General features: G+C 42.3%; 1 protein-coding gene across 1 annotated transcript in view; it reads left to right on the forward strand.

The window, feature by feature from the left end:
• Positions 1-20,069, forward strand: part of RGS5 (regulator of G protein signaling 5) — a 178,725-nt gene that overhangs the window by 71,755 nt on the left and 86,901 nt on the right. Inside the window, exon 2 of the mRNA XM_077453043.1 lies at positions 7,208-7,318. Within this exon, the coding sequence (XP_077309169.1) occupies positions 7,208-7,318 (111 nt within the window). The remainder of the gene's footprint in view (positions 1-7,207; positions 7,319-20,069) is intronic.

The raw sequence follows: 20,069 nt of genomic DNA on the forward strand, positions 1-20,069 counted from the left end.
CAGTAGAGTATAACACTTTTGGTAGGAAAATAGTATTTGTTATATAGAGATGTACACATCAGACCAAAAAGAGGGACAGAAGTATTTTGTCTCATAAGAGGGGCAGTCCTTCCAAATGAGCGACAGTTGGGAGCCATGGTTTTAACTACTTACTCTTCAGTTCAGTGTAAGTATCCATACTGATGGACTTATTATGTTGTGTAGGACTGCAAGTATTGTATGTATAAGGAGTAGGTGTCTTGAGGTCTTGAATTACATATTGAAGTGGGGCCCATGGGTAATTAGCTATCTGTCTTGTTTGGCCTTAACTTATTTATTTAGTTTACATGCAAATACTTTTCTAAATTCTACCAGCATATCTTCACTCCAGATTCTTCTTGTTATATTATGAAATACCGCATCATTTTTTAACACCAAAGGAACTCAACAACATTAATAAGAGGCTGACCATTAAAAAATATATTAACCATCAAAAGTTTTCTTTTATTAATTTATCCACAAATATGAACACTTATATGTTACAAATGTACATGTGTGCCAGCCAAAAGTGTATTTTTGTCCTATTGGGTTGCATTCACAATGTACAACCAACACTGCCAAACTTTTGTTTTCCTGATGGGCATCTCATTACCTTATTCACTGCAGTTAATTGTTCCCGATATGCCATATTAATGTCTTTTAACTTGAAAAATTTTGAAAGTCTAGGCACTAAGCCATATCAAGTGTTGAGGACACATTAGCCCCTGTCTTTATAGTCAATGATTCTGTGATATTTCTATAAGAACTCCAAGCATAGGAACAATTACTCTATCCAAACTGAGCTCTAAATATCAAATACATCTGAAAAGTAAAAGAAATCGCAAAGCATTCATTTACACGAATGAATGAATAAATACAGGTTCGTAATGTCAGCTCTTTCCATATGCTTCCAATTTTGTGAGCGTTTGCGTTCAAGTTGATGACTGGAACTTTCAGGTCTCTAGGACTTTGCACAGACACATGTGTGTTTATGATTTTGTACACCAAAGTTATGAATAAGGTGCAGTATACATTTAAAGAGGAATTATGTAAATTGTCAGACAAGAACTAAAGACATTCCATCTGGTTGACCAGGTGCCACAGATTAAAGCTAAATATTATGTTGAAGAATGTTCTGTTTCTCTTGTGGAATTGGCCAATTTTTGTACAAAATCAGGGCCCAAAAAATAACACACTTATGGAAGCTATTAATGTCTAGCCTGACAAAAATGTAGAGGAAGCCAGAAAAATTACACGTACAAGCAACTTAATCAAGCAAAGGAACACAGGACAATTTCTGGTATATAGTATTTTTCTGAATGAAGATAGCTGGATTAAACCTGAACCACAGCTGTAAACAGGATTAGTAAAATGTGCTCATTAACAAAACTTCCTGCTATGACAATAACTGAATCCTTCTGTTTTCTTGCTTCAAACAAGACAGTTGTCAGACCTACATTAGATCCACTCATACATAGCATATGCAAAGGGATAGAACTTCCCCATTCCTAAATGCAGGGCTTCAGTGCCAAGTCTCTAAATCAAAGTCTAGGGCTATTAGAAGAGTTGATTGGGCAGCACAGTAGCTTAGTGATTAGCACTTCTGCTTTACAAGTCTGTGGTCCTCCTCCTGTAATGAAATAGGCATTTGTGGAGTGGTTTTAAAGCACCTTAATGCTCATCAAACACTTCAAAACTTTCCATAGGGCATTTAGGGAGCATTTTCAACTTGTCATTAATGCTTGTAAGATTCCAGTGTAATGTCAATGCTAAATCTCATTAACGCGAGTCTAACACCCATACTAAAGCTATAGAAGTGTTTGTTAAGCATTAGAAATTTAGTCAAGTGTGAACAAGCTCTTATGCTGCATACACACAATCGAATTGTCCGGCGGACTTGGTCCGCCAGACCACAGTACGCCGGACAATTCGATCGTGTGTGGGCTCCAGCAGACTTTTTCATCGTAAAGTCCGGCGGACTTAGAAAGTAGTTTTAACTCAAAATTTGTCCACTGGACTTGGCTTTCAGTGGACAATACATTCGTTAGTGTGCTAGTCCGGTGGACTAAGAATGACGCATGCTCTGAAGTAAGTATGAGAAGGAAGCTATTGGCTACTGAACTTCCTTTTTCTAGTCCCCTCGTAAGTGCTGTACGTCATCGCGTTAGAAATTGCCGGACTTTCGGATCATCCGTGTGTGGCCAAGTCCGTTCGTTATAAAGTCCGGCGGATTGTTTGCCGGATTGTTTGCTGGACCAATTCAGCCAGACAATTCGATCGTGTGTACGCGGCATTAGAGTGCCATTGGTTGTTATGGTTGAAATGAGTTGCCCGCATCATGGCAACTCATTTCCTGATCCAGGAAAAACTGGATCCTGTGTTTGTGTCACCTCAGAGGAACCTAGATGGCTTCCAGACATTATTAAATGGAGGAACAAAATGCCTGCTATAATTTTAACTTTATTTTCATGTAATCTCATCATAAATATTTCCTAAATATTCAACATAAATATTGAATACAGAATAGGCATTTACATAGGTTTATTGTAATATTGCCCTCAGTTTTTTAAGGATCGTGGGCCACACTAATAGGCATTGGTACCAGTGAACAAGCATCTACTTAGATCAAATTGGGGATTGGGGGCCCATTCACACCATAGCACACATTAGTACATGCATAATTTATATTAACTGGTATACATTTCTTTATTTTGCAATGTGTTTTTAACATACATTGCATTGCATTTTTATTAATTTATTTTTGCACAGAATGGGTATTTTTTTTTTCAACTGAACAAAGTTGGTCCCTGTAATTTTTACATTTAAATTGAAAAGGTCAACAAGAAAAATGTATGTGATGAACAATCGTCTCAATGTAATTCATCACTTACAGATTTTGCAAATACTGTGTATTATGCTCGCTACTGTGGGACATATCATTGGACAATACTTTATTACCTAAGGCACAACAGAACATCATGGAAAAAACTGTTCCTATCCCCTTGCTACTTTCTCTGTTGCCATTTTAACCTATTCTGTATTTATACTAAGGTGAAATGTACACTCTGAGCAAAGTTCACAAAAAAGAAGTCAAACAACTACAGAAAAATGAAAGTACACTGCATATATGAGTATCAGTCAAAGAGTCTGGATGACGTGTGTTGTGTTCTCATCTATTAACTGCTTGTTGACTTCCTAAGTAAGAGCTCTGCTTCCTTACAGATAAAAGTGTCATGGCTCTGTTACTGCTCTCTGAGTATATTGATCTAGTGAAGACAATTGTATGCTTGTGTACACTTGTAAAAAGGAAAGCAAATATCTTTTTTTTGCAACCAAATTTTTCCATGAATAATCTAAAGAAAATTTAAAATAATTGGACCTAACAAAACCATTCACTGAATTGGTTACATTATTTAGCATTTCTAGAAGTATGTTGTAAATTTTGTATTTTCATACAATTTGTGAATTCACCTTATGTTGAAAAAATAACATGGCCTAATAAAACTTGGAATAATTTCTGTAGAAAACCAACATGTTATGACTAGTACTATTGATTGAATAAGCCTGTGGGTAAACTTGTGTTTCAATATCGTTAAAGTAATCCTAGTATTAGAAATATTTAAGCAAAATGTCTCTTAAAGTATCAGGCAAAAATGGTAAACTTTTTATTTTACAAGCATCCAAAACTCACAAAACCAAATTTAACAGCTATTTGAAAGATCAGCCTGTGCAAATATCCAAATTGCAACTCTGTTACAAAATAGGCATTTTAATAATTTTTCATAATTTTCATTCAGTACAATAAAAAAATATGGAGTAGTTTTTGGGGTAGTAGTTGTTTGGGTGATTAACAAAATTAATATACTATGTAGGATCTTAATTTTGTTATTCTATATATTCTATTTTTTCAGCTTTCTGCACATACTGACATTACGCTCGTTTTTCAAAGCCTTATGCTATGTACACACGATTGGAATTTCCGATGGGAAATGTTCGACCTGAGTCTGTTGTCGGAAAGTCTGACCTTGTGTACAGGGCATTAGACTTTGTACAGAATTTACCTGATCCTACCATTAAACTCTATATGAATTTATTTCCTGCTCTGACCTGACAACACTATTCAGCCCATATGCAAAGGGTTGATACCACCCAGCATTGTGCTGCCTTATTCACAAATGAATCTCGGGGGCTTCTACAATCTCTGTTTCATCCAATGACAGCTTCTCCCTTGCTCCCTGAAGCGCAGTCTGAGGCCGCGTACACACGCGGGGACTGTTCGCTCAACTTTGTCCGTCAAACAGTTTCAGCAAACAGTCCGCTCAAAATTAGCATGGACGGACTTGCCCACACACGACGAACGAACAGTTTGCTGAAACCGTGCGCGATGACGTGAACGGCACGTACGACGGGACGGAAAATACAACGTCCTATACACTGCATTACAACTTTCGGCGTGTAAATCCTTTCTGAGCATGCGCGGAACTTAGTTTGACGAACAAGCCTACACACGAGGGGACTGTTCGCTGAAACCAAGTTTCAGCGGACAGTTTTTCGGAAATTCCGAAAAACCTTGTTCAGCAAACTGTTCGCTGAAACTGTCCGCTGAAAGCCCACACACGGGCGGACTGTCCGCCGAAACACTGTTCAGCGGACAAAGTTGGGCGAACAGTCCCCGCGTGTGTACGCGGCCTGAAGGGTTGGAGTGCTTCCTCCACTGACATCATGGATCAAGGGAACTCTCCGCACCCCACTCTGCAGTGAATCATACACACTGACGGTTAGTTGTCACATGAGTATAAAGAAAGTTTCCAAAAAAAGGTTATTTTGTGAGGATTTTAATTAAATGAAAACAATACACCGGTAAAGCAAGTCTTATAGAGACCACTTGGCCTGCTATTGATATGCTGACTTACCTTCTTCTTTAATTACATGCTAAGTATAATGCTCACAGGTGTTTTTTTTTAGCTATCAAATGGACATACACTTAATTCCTTGACTGAGATGCTTACTCAAAGATAAAACAGTCATGTAAATCTTCTCACCTTGTGACTTACTGAAAATTACAGCACTGCAGTCTGATCACAGGGGGCAGGAAAGACAGAGAAAAATCTTCTTCCTGTCTGCAGCGGACTTAGAAAGCTGAATTATTATTTAGCTCCATCTCAACCTAGGCAAAGTCATGGACTGATGCTCAAGGACTATTTTGTAATGGTAAAGGTACAGATTTTTTTAAATATACAGCAGCAGTATTTAGTGACCTGTCAGGAATGTATTCATGCAGACTAGGGTTACTAAAAGATGCAATTTAAAAATTAGTCCCCTTATGCTTGGACTTGGATTTAAGTGTAGGTATGTCCCATATCTTTGGGATCCTTGCGGAAGCTAGAGATCACTTAAGTAGGCACCATGTCCTGTGATGAGTGGCTTCCCTCTTGCATTGTGAGGTTGCTCGGTGGGCGCAGGCACCATTCAGGGAACATTTTGCAATTTTATGATGAATGCAAGGCATTCTCTGATTAAAAATATGTGGAAAGTTGGGGTGGTGATGTCACAATGCCTATAATTGATTTCAAGTTCTGGGCAGACATCTGGTAAAAGTAATAAGCCAATTCTCTTAACAGAGACTTCGAATTATGGGTAGTTCTGAACCATTTGCTATGGTTGCAGTTTTTTTTTGTGGCAGTTTTATAAAATGATTGCTTGCTGTAGATTGAAATAAAAATATAATTTAAAATAACACAAAGTAGCTTGGATCGAAGTAATATGTGTCACATTGATATTTTATTGAAAGTGGAGTTTTCCTTAACCACTTGGGTACCGCGCTATTGCCGAATGACGGCATTAGCGCGGACCTAGATTTCCGGGACTACGTCTATTGACGTCGTCCCGGTTACGAGCGGCCTGCGCGCCCCCTGAGGGGCGCGCGCGGCGCGTTCCCTGAGGGGCGCGCGCGGCGCGCTCTGTGATCGGCGAGTCTATGAGACTCGCCTGATCACCGATCCGTGCAAGGGGTCGATCCCGACCCCTTATCACGTGATCAGCTGTCAGCCAATGACAGCTGATCATGTGATAGAACGGAGCCGGTAATCGGCTATTATTCCTCCTCGCGCTGACAGCGCGAGGAGAAAAAAAAAAAGCCGATCACCGGCGGCCGTGATCGGGACATCAGTCCCGATCACGGCCAGCAATGCAAGGCACCACATGCCACCTGCCAGTGCCCACCTGCCTCCCGCAGTGCCATCCTGAAGTATAACTAAAAGTAAAAGTAAGTGCCCCCCGTCTGTGCCCATAGTGCCCACAGTGCCACCCACAGTGCCACCCACAGTGCCACCCACAGTGCCACCCCACAGTGCCACCCACAGTGCCACCCACAGTGCCACCCAATCTGCCTCAAAGGTGCTGCACCCCAGTGCCGCCCATCAGTGCCCAGCAGTGCCGCCCATCAGTGCCCAGCAGTGCCGCCCATCAGTGCCCAGCAGTGCCACCTATCAGAGCCACCTATCAGTGCCACCTATCAGTGCCCATCAGTCCCATCTATCTGTGGTACCTATCAGTGCCCATCCGTGCCACCCATCCGTGCCACTTATCCGTGCCACCCATCCGTGCCATCTTATCTGTGCCCATCTTTGCCCATCAGTGCCACCTTATCTGTGCCCATCGGTGCCGCCTTATCTGTGCCTATTAGTGCCGCCTTAACTATGCCTATCAGTGCCCACCAGTGCAGCCTATCAGTGCCCACCAATGCAGCCTATCAGTGCCCACCAATGCAGCCCATCAGTGCCCACCAATGCAGCCTATCAGTGCCGCCTTATCAGCGCACTTCAATGAAGGAGAAAAATGACCCGTTTGCAAAATTTTATAACAAACTATTAAAACATGATTTTTTTTTTTTTTTTTTGCATCTTTTTTTGTTTGTTTAGCAAAAAATAAAACTCCGAGCTGTAACTAAATACCACCAAAAGAAAGCTCTATTTGTGGGAAAAAAATGATAAAAATTTCATTTGGGTACAGTGTTGTATGCCCGCGCAATTGTCATTCAAAGTGCATCAGCGCTGAAAGCTGAAAATTGGTCTGGGACTGAGGGGGGTTTAAGTGCCCAGTAAGCAAGTGGTTAAATAAACGCAAATAATAGATATGTGTCATCAACAAAAACCTACCTAATTCAATATTCTGTTTTTTTTTCCCTTAGAGCCAAGGAGATAAAGACCAAACTTGGTACCCTTCTCCAGAAGCCGGACACTGTCATCGACTTTATTATCCAGTACCCTGAAAAGCCTGAGAAGCAAATCAAGACCGTCAAGTAGGTTCCATCATGTGACTTAGTCGATAGTAAATAAATAAAAAAATTGTAATACACTGTTACACAGTTACACAGTAGGCAAGGTTAAAAAAAGACATAAGTCCATCAAGTCCAAACTATGTTTCTGATTTTAGGTCAGTATTACATTGTATATCCCTGTATGTTGTGGTCGTTCAGGTGCTTATCTAATAGTTTTTTTAAATTATTGATGCTCCCCGCTGAAATTACTGCCTGGTGAAGAGGATTATACACCCTAATTGCTCTTACAGTAAGGAACCCTCTCCGCAGTTTTAGGTTAAACCTCTTTTCTTCTAATTTTAGTGAATGGTCACGTGTCTTATTAAATTGCCTTTCGCAATCCCTATTGTGGGGTCCTCAGTTCGGTATTTGTACATTGAAATCATATCCCCTCTCAAGCATCTCCCCTTCAGAGAGAATACGTTCAGTGCTCGTAACCTATCCTTGTAACTAAGGTCATCCAGTCCCTTTCTTTTATATAGTCCCTTAGCATCCCTTCCAAGAGCTTGCATACAATTGATGTTTTGCTAACCGGTCTGTAATTCCCAGGGATGTAACTTGGCCCTTTTTTAAATATTGGTGCTACATTGGCATTTCTCCAATCAGCTGGTACCATTCCAGTCAGTAGACTGTTCGTAAAAATTAGGAACAATGGTCTGGCAATTACTTGACTGAGTTCCTTAAAGACCCACAGGTGCAAGCCATTTGGTCCCAGTGACTTATTCATGTTAAGTTTTTCAAGTTTAATTCTAATTCTGTCCTCTGTTAGCCATAATGGTGCTTCCTGTGACATGTCATGAGGATAAACATTGCAGTTTTAGTTACTGAAACCCACCGATTCCTTCGTGAAGATTAAGGAGAAGAATAAATTCAATACCTTTGCCATCTATACATCATTAGTAACCAGATTCCCTTCATCGTTCTTTATGGGACCAATATGATCTAACATTCCTTTCTTACTATTTATGTACTTAAATAATTTCTTGGAATTTTTTTTACTCTACTCCGCTATGTGCCTTTTGTGTTCTATCTTAGCTGCCCTGATTACACCCTTACATTTCTTGTTACATTCTTTGTATAGTTGGAATGCTGATGATGATCCCTCAGCCTTGTATTTTTTGAAGGCAAAATTTTGAAGGCCTTTGCTTTTATATGCATTTTTACATTGGAGTTAAGCCACCCAAGACTTTTATTAGCTCTTTTAAATGTATTTACCATTGGGGTGCACTGGCTAATGCCCTCATTTAATATGCTCTTGAAGCATACCCATTTCCTCCGTGTTATTTGTTTCTAAGATTGTATCCCAATTATTATCTTCTAGCAAGGATCGTAGTTTAGGGAAGTTGGCTCTTCCCTAATTTTCACTTGCACATCATTTTCAATATACAGGCATACCCCTCCCCTTTTTTACCCTCTCTATCCCCGTGATATAGGGACTACCCTTAAAGTGTTGTCAGCCAATCATGAGAGCTATCGATTAGCAGCTACTTTTATTTCAGCTGGTTTTTACCAAAGAACCTAACCCCAAACATTTCTCAATAAGGAGTTCCCCTTCTGAGCACATTAGTATTTAGTGGTTCCCAGATGTAGGGGGGTGCTGATTTACAAAAGCTGGATCAGGCAAAACTTGAGCAAAAGCAGGGTTGTTGGCCATAGGAACTGTACATATCTCATCCTTTAAATTTTAGGTAATCTAAAGTTCTTTTGTATACATTTCCTTTATTTAAAAGATATATTGTTATTTCATTTTAGTCAGTAGGGATGAGCTCGATGTTATGATAAGAAGCCAGGTGGGATGTCAGCAAGCCAGTCTTGAAACAAACAACAGGAGATGGTTCCCTGTGATGTGACCAACGCAAAGGCAAATGAAAAAGTGAACAGGAAGGCTTTAAATAGGCAGGTCAGACGAGCATCATTGGGAACAGCTGGTAACTGTGAAAAGAGAAGAGAGCTGGCAATAGTCGACAGCTGAGCGGCCAGCCCAGAGGAGGAAGGGCTAAGCCAACCCTGACACTACTACACTTCTGGTGGTATACACAGTACACAATACAGTGCAGCTCTAGTACAGTTTCTAATACAGTGCAGGCGGTGTACACAGTATCTAATACAGTGTGTACAATTTCTAATACACTTCAGGCAGTGTACATAGTATCTAATACAGTGTAGTGTGGTGTTGCAAAACAAAAAATACATCATGTCCAGAAGGCCACCAAGGAGAGGCAGATGCTCACAGGCCACTAAAAGAGGGCAAGCAGCCTCTGTGTCTACAGTCAACAGTTGTGGTTGTGGACATGGTGCATCCTCTGTAGGTGGTCGTGGGGCATGCTTGTCCTTTTTTTCTGCTGGTCGTGATATTGAGCCAAAACATGCAAAAGAGTTGGTGGATTGGATAATAGACATGTGCAGAGTAAAATATTTCATTTCGGAATTTCGTTTTCGTCCGAAAAATGTATTTATTTAGTTACTCCTGAAATTCGTTTTAATTATTTTGTTTTTCGTTCAAAAATTTATGGTTGAATCTGTCTTTGAAGGCTTATGGTGTCTGTCGAATGTATAAAGAAGATTAGACGGCATTGTATATAGCATATCTTCGTGTGAACTTTAGAACCCTATTAAAGTCTATGGGACTCCAATGTTCAAAATCTAAAGTGATAATTTTAAAGGCTAATATGCAAGTTACTGTCCTAAAAAGTGTTTGGGGACCTGGGTCCTGCCCCAGGGGACATGGATCAATGCAAAAAAAAGTTTTAAAAAAGGCAGTTTTTTCGGGAGCAGTAATTTTAATAATGATTAAAGTGAAACAATAAAAGTGTAATATTCCTTTAAATTTCGTAGCTGGGGGGTGTCTATAGTATGCCTGTGAAGGGGCGCATGTTTCTGGTGCTTAGAACTGTCCCTGCACAAAGTGTCATTTATGCAGGAAAAAAAGTCCTTTAAAATCACTCGCAGCTATTATGAATTGTCGGCTCCGTAATACAGAGAACACTCAAATTCAATTACCAGGCCCTTCAGGTCTGGTATGGATATTAAGGGGAATCCTGCGTCAAAAAAAAAAAAAAAACTTAGGTCCCCAAACACTTTTTAGGACAGTAACTTGCAGAATCTTTTCTCTCTGTCAAATCTTTTTTCTCTGTCAAATATTTTCTCTATATAATCTTGGACTAATAGAGGTAAGGTTAGGCACATTTGACCACAGGTTCTATAGACACAGATTGTTATTGTCAGAGTCACGTCGAATATCCTATTCTATATCGAACTGTTGTAACAAGGAAAACTAAAATAAAGCATTTATTTATGTCGGATGTTTCGTTTTTCGGATTCTGTGCTTTCGTTATCGTTTGTCAAAACGAAAACGAAAATACCTGAAATTCGGACAAAATGCATTCGGACGAAAACGAATGCACATGTCTAGTGGATAACAAAGCTGTCCTCATCCTCTGTCACCCAGGCTCAGAGTAGTTTGCCTTCCAACGCAGCTGCCAAAGCGGCCTATTCCACCAGCTTCTTGTCCACAGTCACTCCTTCCATAGCCCCACCATCATGCACAGGGGAGTCCCCAGAATTATTCGCCCACAGTGTTGGGTACATGCTGCTGGAGGATGCGCAGCGATTTGGAGGCTCCAATGTTGGTTCCCAGGCTGAGGAAGGGAGTAACATGAGCCTAGAGAGAGGGGGTGCACAAAAAGGACAAGAAAATTACAGTCATGTTTCCCCAGCTGTAGCATACTGCCAAGTTTGCTCCAGTGACGAGGAGGGAGGGGATGATGAGGTCACTTGGGTGCCTGAGAGAAGAGAGGAGGAGCAGGCACAACTCCAACAAGGCAGGATGTTTTCTAGGGGGAACTTAAGGGCAGCCACCCTATCGCATCACACCAGAGAGCTCCACAGGTGCAGGCGCTGCTGACTCCCCGCTGACTTTTAAAAGTTCCTTGGTATGGACCTTTTTCAACATGTGTGCAGCAGATCGCACCGTTGCTGTTTGCAACCTATGTCTTAAATGGATAAAGCACGATGAGAACAGCAGCCGCGTGGGCACCACATGCTTGACCAGACATATGGCGACCTGCAGTGCAGTCCATTGGCAACAGCACTCTTCATCTGGGATCTCCAACCCTACTATACCTCCAGTCCTCTCAAAAACCTGCAGAGAGGAATGAATCTATAGCAATAGGTGTCCAAAGTACTTGCAGCCAATCTGCTATCAGTACAGCACCTTTTAGCAGGCAAATTTCCCTACCCCAGTTGCTGAACCGTAAAAAGAAATTTGGTCCCAGTCATCCACATGCTCAGCATCTAAATGCTAGTGTGGCCAAATGCTAGCACTGCAACTGCTGCCTTTTCAGCTGGTAGACTCTGCCCCCTGTTGTGAATATGTGGAATGTGTTGTACCTCAGTAGCAGGTTCCAAAATGCCATTTCTTTTCACGGAAGGTCATTCCGCCTCTCTACCGGCATGTGGAAGGCAATGTTTTGGCCTCGTTGGACAGTAAGGTTCATATTACTGACTCATGGTTCAGCAGGCATGGGCAGGGACTTTACCTTTCCTTCACGGCACACTGGGTAACTCTGCTGGTAGATGAGAAGGTTACAGGACAGGGTTCAGTCTTGTTGGAGCTTGTTCCGCCACCACACCTCCAAAATGTTAGTGGTGATTCCCTCCACAGCTCTCCTCCACCCCTCCTCTTCTTCTTCCTCTATGACCTCTTCTGCAGATTTGTCCTCTGAACCAGCAGTGCTCCGTAAGCGTTCAAGGGTCTACGCAAGCAGTCAGGCTAAAAGATGCCATGCAGTGTTTGAGTTGGTCTGCCTAGAGGACAGGAGCCACACTGGGGCAGAGATTCTGTCAGCTCTGCAGGAGCAGGCTCAGAGGTGGTTGACGCCATGCCAGCTTCAGCCAGGAATGGTTGTATGCGACAATGGCACCAACATTTTACAGGATCACCTGAGGCAGGCCAGAAAAGTCTGTGGTCATTTCCGCCAGTCAGACAGTACTCGGCTGGCTGACATTCAAAAGGAATGCAACCTGCCCACCAACCGCCTCATTTGTGGCATGCCCACCAGGTGGAACGCAATGTTGGCAATGCTGCAGCGGCTGCACACACAGCAGAGGGTCATCAATGAGTACCTGTGTGAGTGTGGCATCAGGACAGGGTGAGGGGAGCTTGACTTCTTTTCGCCACGCCAGTGGCTACTGATCAAGGATGCATGCACTGTCCTGTCACCATTTAAGGAGGCCACAAGGATGGTGAGCAGAAACAATGCATGCATCAGTGACACTGTCCCTCTAGTATTCCTGTTGGAGCACACGCTTCATGGAATCATGGACAGGGCACTTGAGGCAGAACAGCAGGTGGAATAGGAGGACTTCCTTAACTCTCAAGGCCTCCTTTATCCAGATAGCATTCCTGCGGGCCTGCCAAACACACAGGAAGAAGATTGTGTCAGCATGGATGTAGAGGATAACACTCAGCAGCAGTCTTCAAGTGATGAGTTTCAGTCCCCAGAAACCCAAGCAGTTGTACGTGGCTGGGAGTAGGTAGTTATGGATAATAGGATCCTTAGTGACCCAGAGGACTCAGAATCAAATGCTTCTGCAAACTTATGCTCCATGGCCTCCCTGATTCTGCAAAGCCTGCCAAAGGACCCTAGGATTCGTGGTATCAAGGAGAGGGATCATTACTAGCTGGCAACCCTTTTTGATCCATGTTACAAGGGTAAGGTTGCAGAATTCATTCTGCCTTCGCAGAGGGAGCAGAAGATAAAACATCTTCAGGAGGCCTTGAAGAAAGGTTTGTGAAATGCATTTTCAGATCCTGGGAGGTTAAAATTTCTTGGTGCAGGACAATGTGTTGCTGAAGCTTTGTTCAGTCAGAGGAAGAGCAGTGGAGAAGGCAGTTGGGTGACCGATGCCTTTAAACAATTTTTCAGTCCTAAGCGCCAAGGTCTGATCGATTCACACAACCATCGTCAGTGTCTGCATTATATGGTGCAGGAATATCTCGGGGCAAGAGCAGACTTGGAGACTTTTCCAACAGAGAATCCACTGGGTTACTGGGTCTTGAGGATGGACCACTGGCCAGAACTTACTCAATATGCAATTGAGCTACTGATCTGTCCTGCATCCAGCATGCTTTCTGAAAGCACATTCAAGGCTGCTGGAGGGTTTGTAACGGATCAAAGAGTGTGCCTGTCCACAAACTCCATTGATAGCCTCACATTCATAAAAACGAATCAGTCTTGGATCAGCAGCTATCAAGCACTTGATGCTGATGTAACTGATTGAATTTGCTATGGATGTGGGATCTCTTGAAGACTGCATATGCTGACTATCTTATTCCTCCTCAATCTTGATGATGCTAGCTTCCAACAATATTTTTTCTTTAGGGCACCACCATCACCAAGGCCCACTTTTTCTACCCCTGTTTAACAGGGGCATGTAATTGCAATTTTTGATATCGACAATACATTACAGTCACAAGCAGTTTTAAATTAAATTTTTTCTTTTAGAAATGTAATTTTGCTGTGGCACTGTTATAAACATGGGAAAGATGTGCTACTTTACAGGCATACTAAGGACACCCCCAGGCACAATATTTAAAGGAATATTTCATTTTTATTGTTTCACTGTAAGCATTGTTAAAATCACTGCTCCTGAAAAAACAACTGTTTTAAAAAAAAAAAATTTCATTGATACATGTCCCCTGGGGCAGGACCCGGGTCCACAAATGCTTTTTATGGTAATAAATTGCATACAGGCTTTCAAAATGAGCACTTTTGATCTTTTGATTTTTCACGTTCGTGTCCCATAGACTTTAACGGTGTTCGTGTGTTCAACATTTTGCCTGTTCGCATGTTCTGCCACAAACTGAACCGGGGGGGGGGGGGGGGGGGTGTTCGGCTCATCCCTATTGGTCAGATAAATATGAAATGTTGCTGTTGAATATTTCATATTTACTTTATAGAGTCAGTAGGTAGTGCTCTAGAGTCTGCAGTGTCGTACTGCTGTGGTGTAAAGATCCTGAATGGTTTGGTGTCATTTTATCTTGAGCTTTTTAGTGGCCCTAACCCCATAAAGAAAGCTAAAGGGTAAGAGGAGCGACCCCTGTTTCCTCTCTCTGTTCATAACAAGCTCCATGGCTTTTCAGTTAATAACAAGTACTGAACAAGTGCAAAGCTAGTGCTAGACTTTTTTTATTGGAACAAAATGGTATTGAAGTCCATTGTAATAAGTACTGATTTGTAAAATAAAGAATTTATACAGGCAATAAAATGATAAAAAAATAAAATAAATCTATTTCAATCAAACTAAAGCATTATATAAGATCTTTTCAAGTCAAACTCCAAGCAAAAAGCTAAACATGCTGTTGAAATACAGTACATGTTTATGAGCTGTCTAATCTTCTAAAGGACTGGAATTTGTCCAGCCAATCCTGAAATATATAACCTTGCCAGCACAGCCGAGTTGGTGACCTCACTTTTCTCTACTGCAGTTAAACTGTACAGCTAGGTCACCGTCTTGCTCCCAACCTTAGAAAATGGAGAGAGAAGCAGCATCAGACTGAAAAGCTCATCTCTCTCCTATTTCCTTTTGCCAGTACTAGTGCATGCAAAATATTTGCTTGAGTTGTACTGTAAAGATGATTACTAGAAGCTGTTGTGAAGATTCAAATTAAGCTTATTGCCTTCAAAAATAAATGTAAGAATTTTCAATTGTTAATATAAAAACATAACTGCAGTAAATTGCATTGTTTTTAAGAAAGGGATCCGATTGGTTGAACAGTTCAAAGAAAAAGCGGAAAAGAAGGACTTTAAAGTGATTGTAAAGTCTTGTTTATTTTTTCAATAAAAAAAAACAAAAATGCCATACTTACCTGCCCTGTGCAGTGGATTTGCACAGAGCAGCCCAGATCCTCCTCTTCTCGGGTCCCTCTTCAGCGCTCCTGGCCCCTCCCTCCTATCAAGTGCCCCCACAGCAAACAGCTTGCTATGGGGGGGGGGGGGGGCACCCGAGCCGAGTCACAGCTCCCTGTGATGCTGAAGAAAGAGGGGACAGCCAACCAAATCCGTCAGATTTTGCCCGTCGGATTTAGTCCGACGGATTGTGTCCGAAACTGTTGCATACACACGGTCGGGCCAAGTTGGCGAAAAATCCGATCTTTCAGAACGTGATGACGTAATTTCATTACGATGGGACTAAATTCAGGCTAGTAGCCAATAGCTTTGATGTAGGAATTTGATCTGAGCATGCGTGGCACTTGGTCCGATGAAAATGCTCTACACATGATCGGATTAGGTCCGTCCGGCCCAGTTGGTCGGGAAATATTTCCAACATGTTGGAAAATTGGATCGGACGGAGATTCGGACGGAATAAGTCCGATGCATACCACACACAGTCGGATTATCCGACGACACGGTCCGATAAGACTCATTCCGACAGATTCTCCGACTGTGTGTACAAGGGCATAGTCATTAAACCCTCAAAAAAGCAGTTAAAGTCTTTAAGACCTTTGGCATCTCTTCCTCAGTGTGCAGTTCTGTAACTGGGGCCCAAGGCAAAAGGCACCCTCTTCACCAGCTGAGCCTCCACAGGCAAGTTTCCTTCAGCAAGTTTCCCTAATGCCCCGTACACACGACCGGACTTTTCGAGGGACTAGGTCCGACAGACTTTTGGTGGAGTTCTGACGGAGTTCTGACAGAGTTCTGACTGACTTTCCGAATAAACGGACTTGGCCACACACAATCACACCAAAGCCTGACGGATTTGAACGTGATGACGTACGACCGGACTAGAATAAGGAAGTTCATAGCCAGTAGCCAATAGCTGCCCTCGCGCCGGTTTTTGTCCATCGGACTAGCATACACACGAGCGGATTTCTCGGTAGGAACTGGGTCCGGCGGATTTCCGGCGGAAAAATTTGAAACATGTTCCATTTCTAAAGTCTGTCGGATTTTTACAAATCTAAAGTCCGCTGCAGCCCACACACGATCGAATGGTCTGCCGGAATCGTTCCGTCGGACCTTTGATGTTGAAAAGTCCGGTCGTGTGTACACGGCATAAGCCCTTGTAGCCGGTGCCCCCTTCGACCCTTTAAGCTGTTTAGGATGCCGGTAGGCAGGATTTATGATCATGTGACCACCATGATTGGCTGTCATGGTGGTCACACAATCAGAAAGCTCCCAATCGCAAGTAGCAATCTCATGCTTTCTGTTAGAAACCAGTGCAGGAAGCGCTCTCTCAGCACAGCTGATTTTTCACTACTGCACGCAAATATGCGACCACTCTGCGCCAAGGCCCACCTGCAAGATGTTGCATATTTGCATGTGACTGGCGCCAAGAGGTTAAGACCAGCTTCCTTTAGGCCATCAGCCAAAATACTTGCGGAGACCCAGCAGCAGTAACATCTCCAAAGGGATAAGGCCCTGGGGAAGAGAGCTGTGATCAGATTCTCCAATACATTTTCTCCCCAGCCACACCTTCTCGCAGGGATTGGCTAATGTCAGATAACTATTTAACGACTAATTCTTCCACACCATTTGTGGAACATTCTTCCAGAAGCAGACAGAAACAATCATCCACCAGGGATAAAACTGATCAGACCTAAAAAGTAAATTGTAGCTCAGCTGGCTACAGCAGAGTTATACACTAAATTTAGCTAGCGCAGGTTAGGGACGCTACAGTATGTATCTTATATCCAAGCAAATGAGACACCCCACAGGACTTTCCAGATGCAAAAGAAAAAAATTCTAAATGCTATTGATACAAACATTTTCACAAGGTAAGAAAAAGGCAGAAAATGGGTGCTATGAATATCCCCAGGTACTAGTATCACATTTATTAAAAAGAAAAATAAAATATTATAAATAAAGAAAAAAAGAAAAGATATTCTTACCCTATGCCTTATTGTGTTAATGCTTTTAAATCATACTAATACAGTCCTCAACATTTCCACAGTTTTTATATGGTATTATATATTTAAGTTTTTACACTTAAATCTAAGCTTTTTTTTGTCCTTGCTACATCCTTGGCCCTAGCTGCAGCAAGTGCTCTATATAAATAATGTGTGTGCTTCGCTCATTACTCTAATCACCTCTCTAAATGATACAGCTATATTGAATATTGGGACTTTGATACCTCCATAATCTAATTGTGGAGCAATTATTGGATGACTGTAAAATATCCTGAAGAACATCTAATTTGGTGCTGTTCTCCCACTGAAGGGATCAGACCTGAGGCCAAAAAGTCGCTTGTCATTACAACATTTGTAAAGGAAGAAGGCCCAGCATGTGCGCTATAAATTACTTTTGTGATAGTTTAAAATAAATCAGAGAACAAGCACCCTGATGTTCCTCACAAGCTAAATGAACATCAACATTGCTAACTGAGTTTTCTAAAATATATGTGAAGCACCCACTCCTGCAGGAGCCAGCTGTGTAGAACTCCCAGGGCCCTTTCCCAGGAATTGCACTGGCAGCCAGGCACACCATCACAGTCACGCTCTTGGCTCAGTAATCAGTCTAGGGTTATGCTGTTCTGATGCTTTTTGCGCAGAACTTGAACCTGGGTAAGAGTAGGGTAACTGTGGGATACTCCAGCAACTTTAGGCATTAACTTGATGAATCAGATCACAGTCCTTGATTGCAGCAATTGTTGAGTTGAGGGATAGTACAAGAGGGATAACAGCAGCACACAGCCTTTACTGAATTCTCACACTGGTCTGTACTCACTAATGTCCTTGGATAACTTTATGCCTACTCACAATATCTTCCAGACACCTACTTCTGTGCTCCCAGCTAGGTCCAAAGGAATTCAGCAAAATAGTATCCCCCCCCCCCCCCCCAGCTAGCCTAGCTGGGACCTTGATGGGCAGCCAACACATGGCAGGTCTTCCCAGAAGGGCAGCAGTCCTCCAGCCTGGGATCCCCTCCTCTAGGACAAGAACCCTTTGCTCTAAGCCTCAGACTATTGATGCTCACTTTCAGCCACCATCTGGGCACTTCTCCCAATGGATTGGCCAAGGCTGCATAAATATTCAGCTGCTGATTTGACTTTCTCAGCCCACTATATTCCAGAACCTTTCCAGATAGACAGGGGGAAGCAGTTAACTCTGCAGCCAGTGAACAACAGAACAGACCAAAATAATCACATGAAACTCAACTGATTACAGAAAGATAGTAACTAAATTTGCCTAACCTAGCACAATTCTAGGAGGGTGCTACATCTGTATATCCAAAACCTTTTCTTACTTTCAGATGGAGTATTGAAGGGTTTGAAGTAGCTCTAAAGGTACAGTTTTTTTATTTTTTTTTACTTTAATGCATTCCCCGCATTAAGATAAAAAACTTTCTCAAGCAGCCCCCCCCCCCCCCCCCCAAATACTTTCCTGAGCCCAATCTCAAGCCAGCAATGTACATGAGAGCAGAATCCCTCCCAGCACTCTCTCACCTTATTGGACAGAGGCAGGAGCTATAGGGGCACTCAGAAGGGGAGAGGAGCCAAGAGCATGAGCGGGGGACTCAATAAGAGGAAGACTAGGCTGCTCTGTGCAAAACCATTGCACAGAGCAGGCAAGTATAACATGTTTGTTATTTTGTTTTTATTACCTTTGGAATCACTTTAAACCTCTCGCTCTATTTTTTTCTGTCTGTGTCACACTGAGATGCCCCTTTAATTCCAGTCTTGAAAACCTAACAAAGAAATCTCAACAAATATAGGGAAAATTCCCCTGTTAACTAATATTACAGAAACAGTTGTCTCTATTGGGAGAATCACAATGTACATTTACCTGTTTGTCTGGTTACAACTTTAAAATGTTGGCTTTCCCATAAATTTCTGTCTTGATGACAATGGTAACCAGGGTAAACAGAGAAGAAAAATCTACCTGATAGAGACACAGACAGCAGTACAAACATTGTAACAAATCCATCCAGCACCAATCCCTTTGGGTTTCTTTGTCTGGAGTGCACGACTAGCGCTGACACAATTACACTGGTTTCACACAGGCAGTCCGATCTGGTCCATCTGTCAGTTTTTCAGGCAGACCTAATCGGACCAGCCATTGCTCTCTATGGAGCGGAGGATGTCAGCAGACATGTATCCACTGACACCCGCCAGCATCCGATCTGATCCTGGCAAAAACAGACTGATGGGGGATCCATTCCCCATTCATCCAGCAGATTGGATGACAATCATATGGAAACAGTCGACCCGTTTCCATCTGACAGCCCCATAGAGAACACCTGGGCTGTGTCAACTCCACTATGCAGACCTTGCTCAGCAGGAATCAGTGGAGATATCCCCTGCTGAGCAGGCAGATACGCATTACAAAGACCACATGTGAAACCAGCCTAATTGACCGCTAAAAAAGAAACCAGAATTCAACCAATCAATATCAAAGTTTTAATGAGGCAATTTTGTGAGAGTAATATACAAACATGCAAAACAAACCATGATGCACTGACATGACGTGGCCCCTTTCTCAAGGTGGCTGTCACCACTGTGGCCCCTAAAATTATATTAATGATATTAAAACTTTAATGTTGATTGGTTGAGTGTGGAATTTATCTTTTACTACCAATAAGAATCTGACCAAAGTTCTAATCCTCTACTCTTTAAAAGAAAAAACGAAACAGAAAGAAATCTCTGCAATGGCAGCCTCCATAGTTAGCCAGTAAGCTTTGCCGGCTTTTCGGTGTGGGGCCACGAGCCAAGTTTCCTTCATTTATCTTTGTAACAA

Source organism: Lithobates pipiens, unplaced genomic scaffold, assembly GCF_037356315.1.
Source record: "Lithobates pipiens isolate NorthernLeopardFrog02 unplaced genomic scaffold, aLitPip1_a1.2 Scaffold_23, whole genome shotgun sequence".
NCBI lineage: Eukaryota > Metazoa > Chordata > Amphibia > Anura > Ranidae > Lithobates > Lithobates pipiens.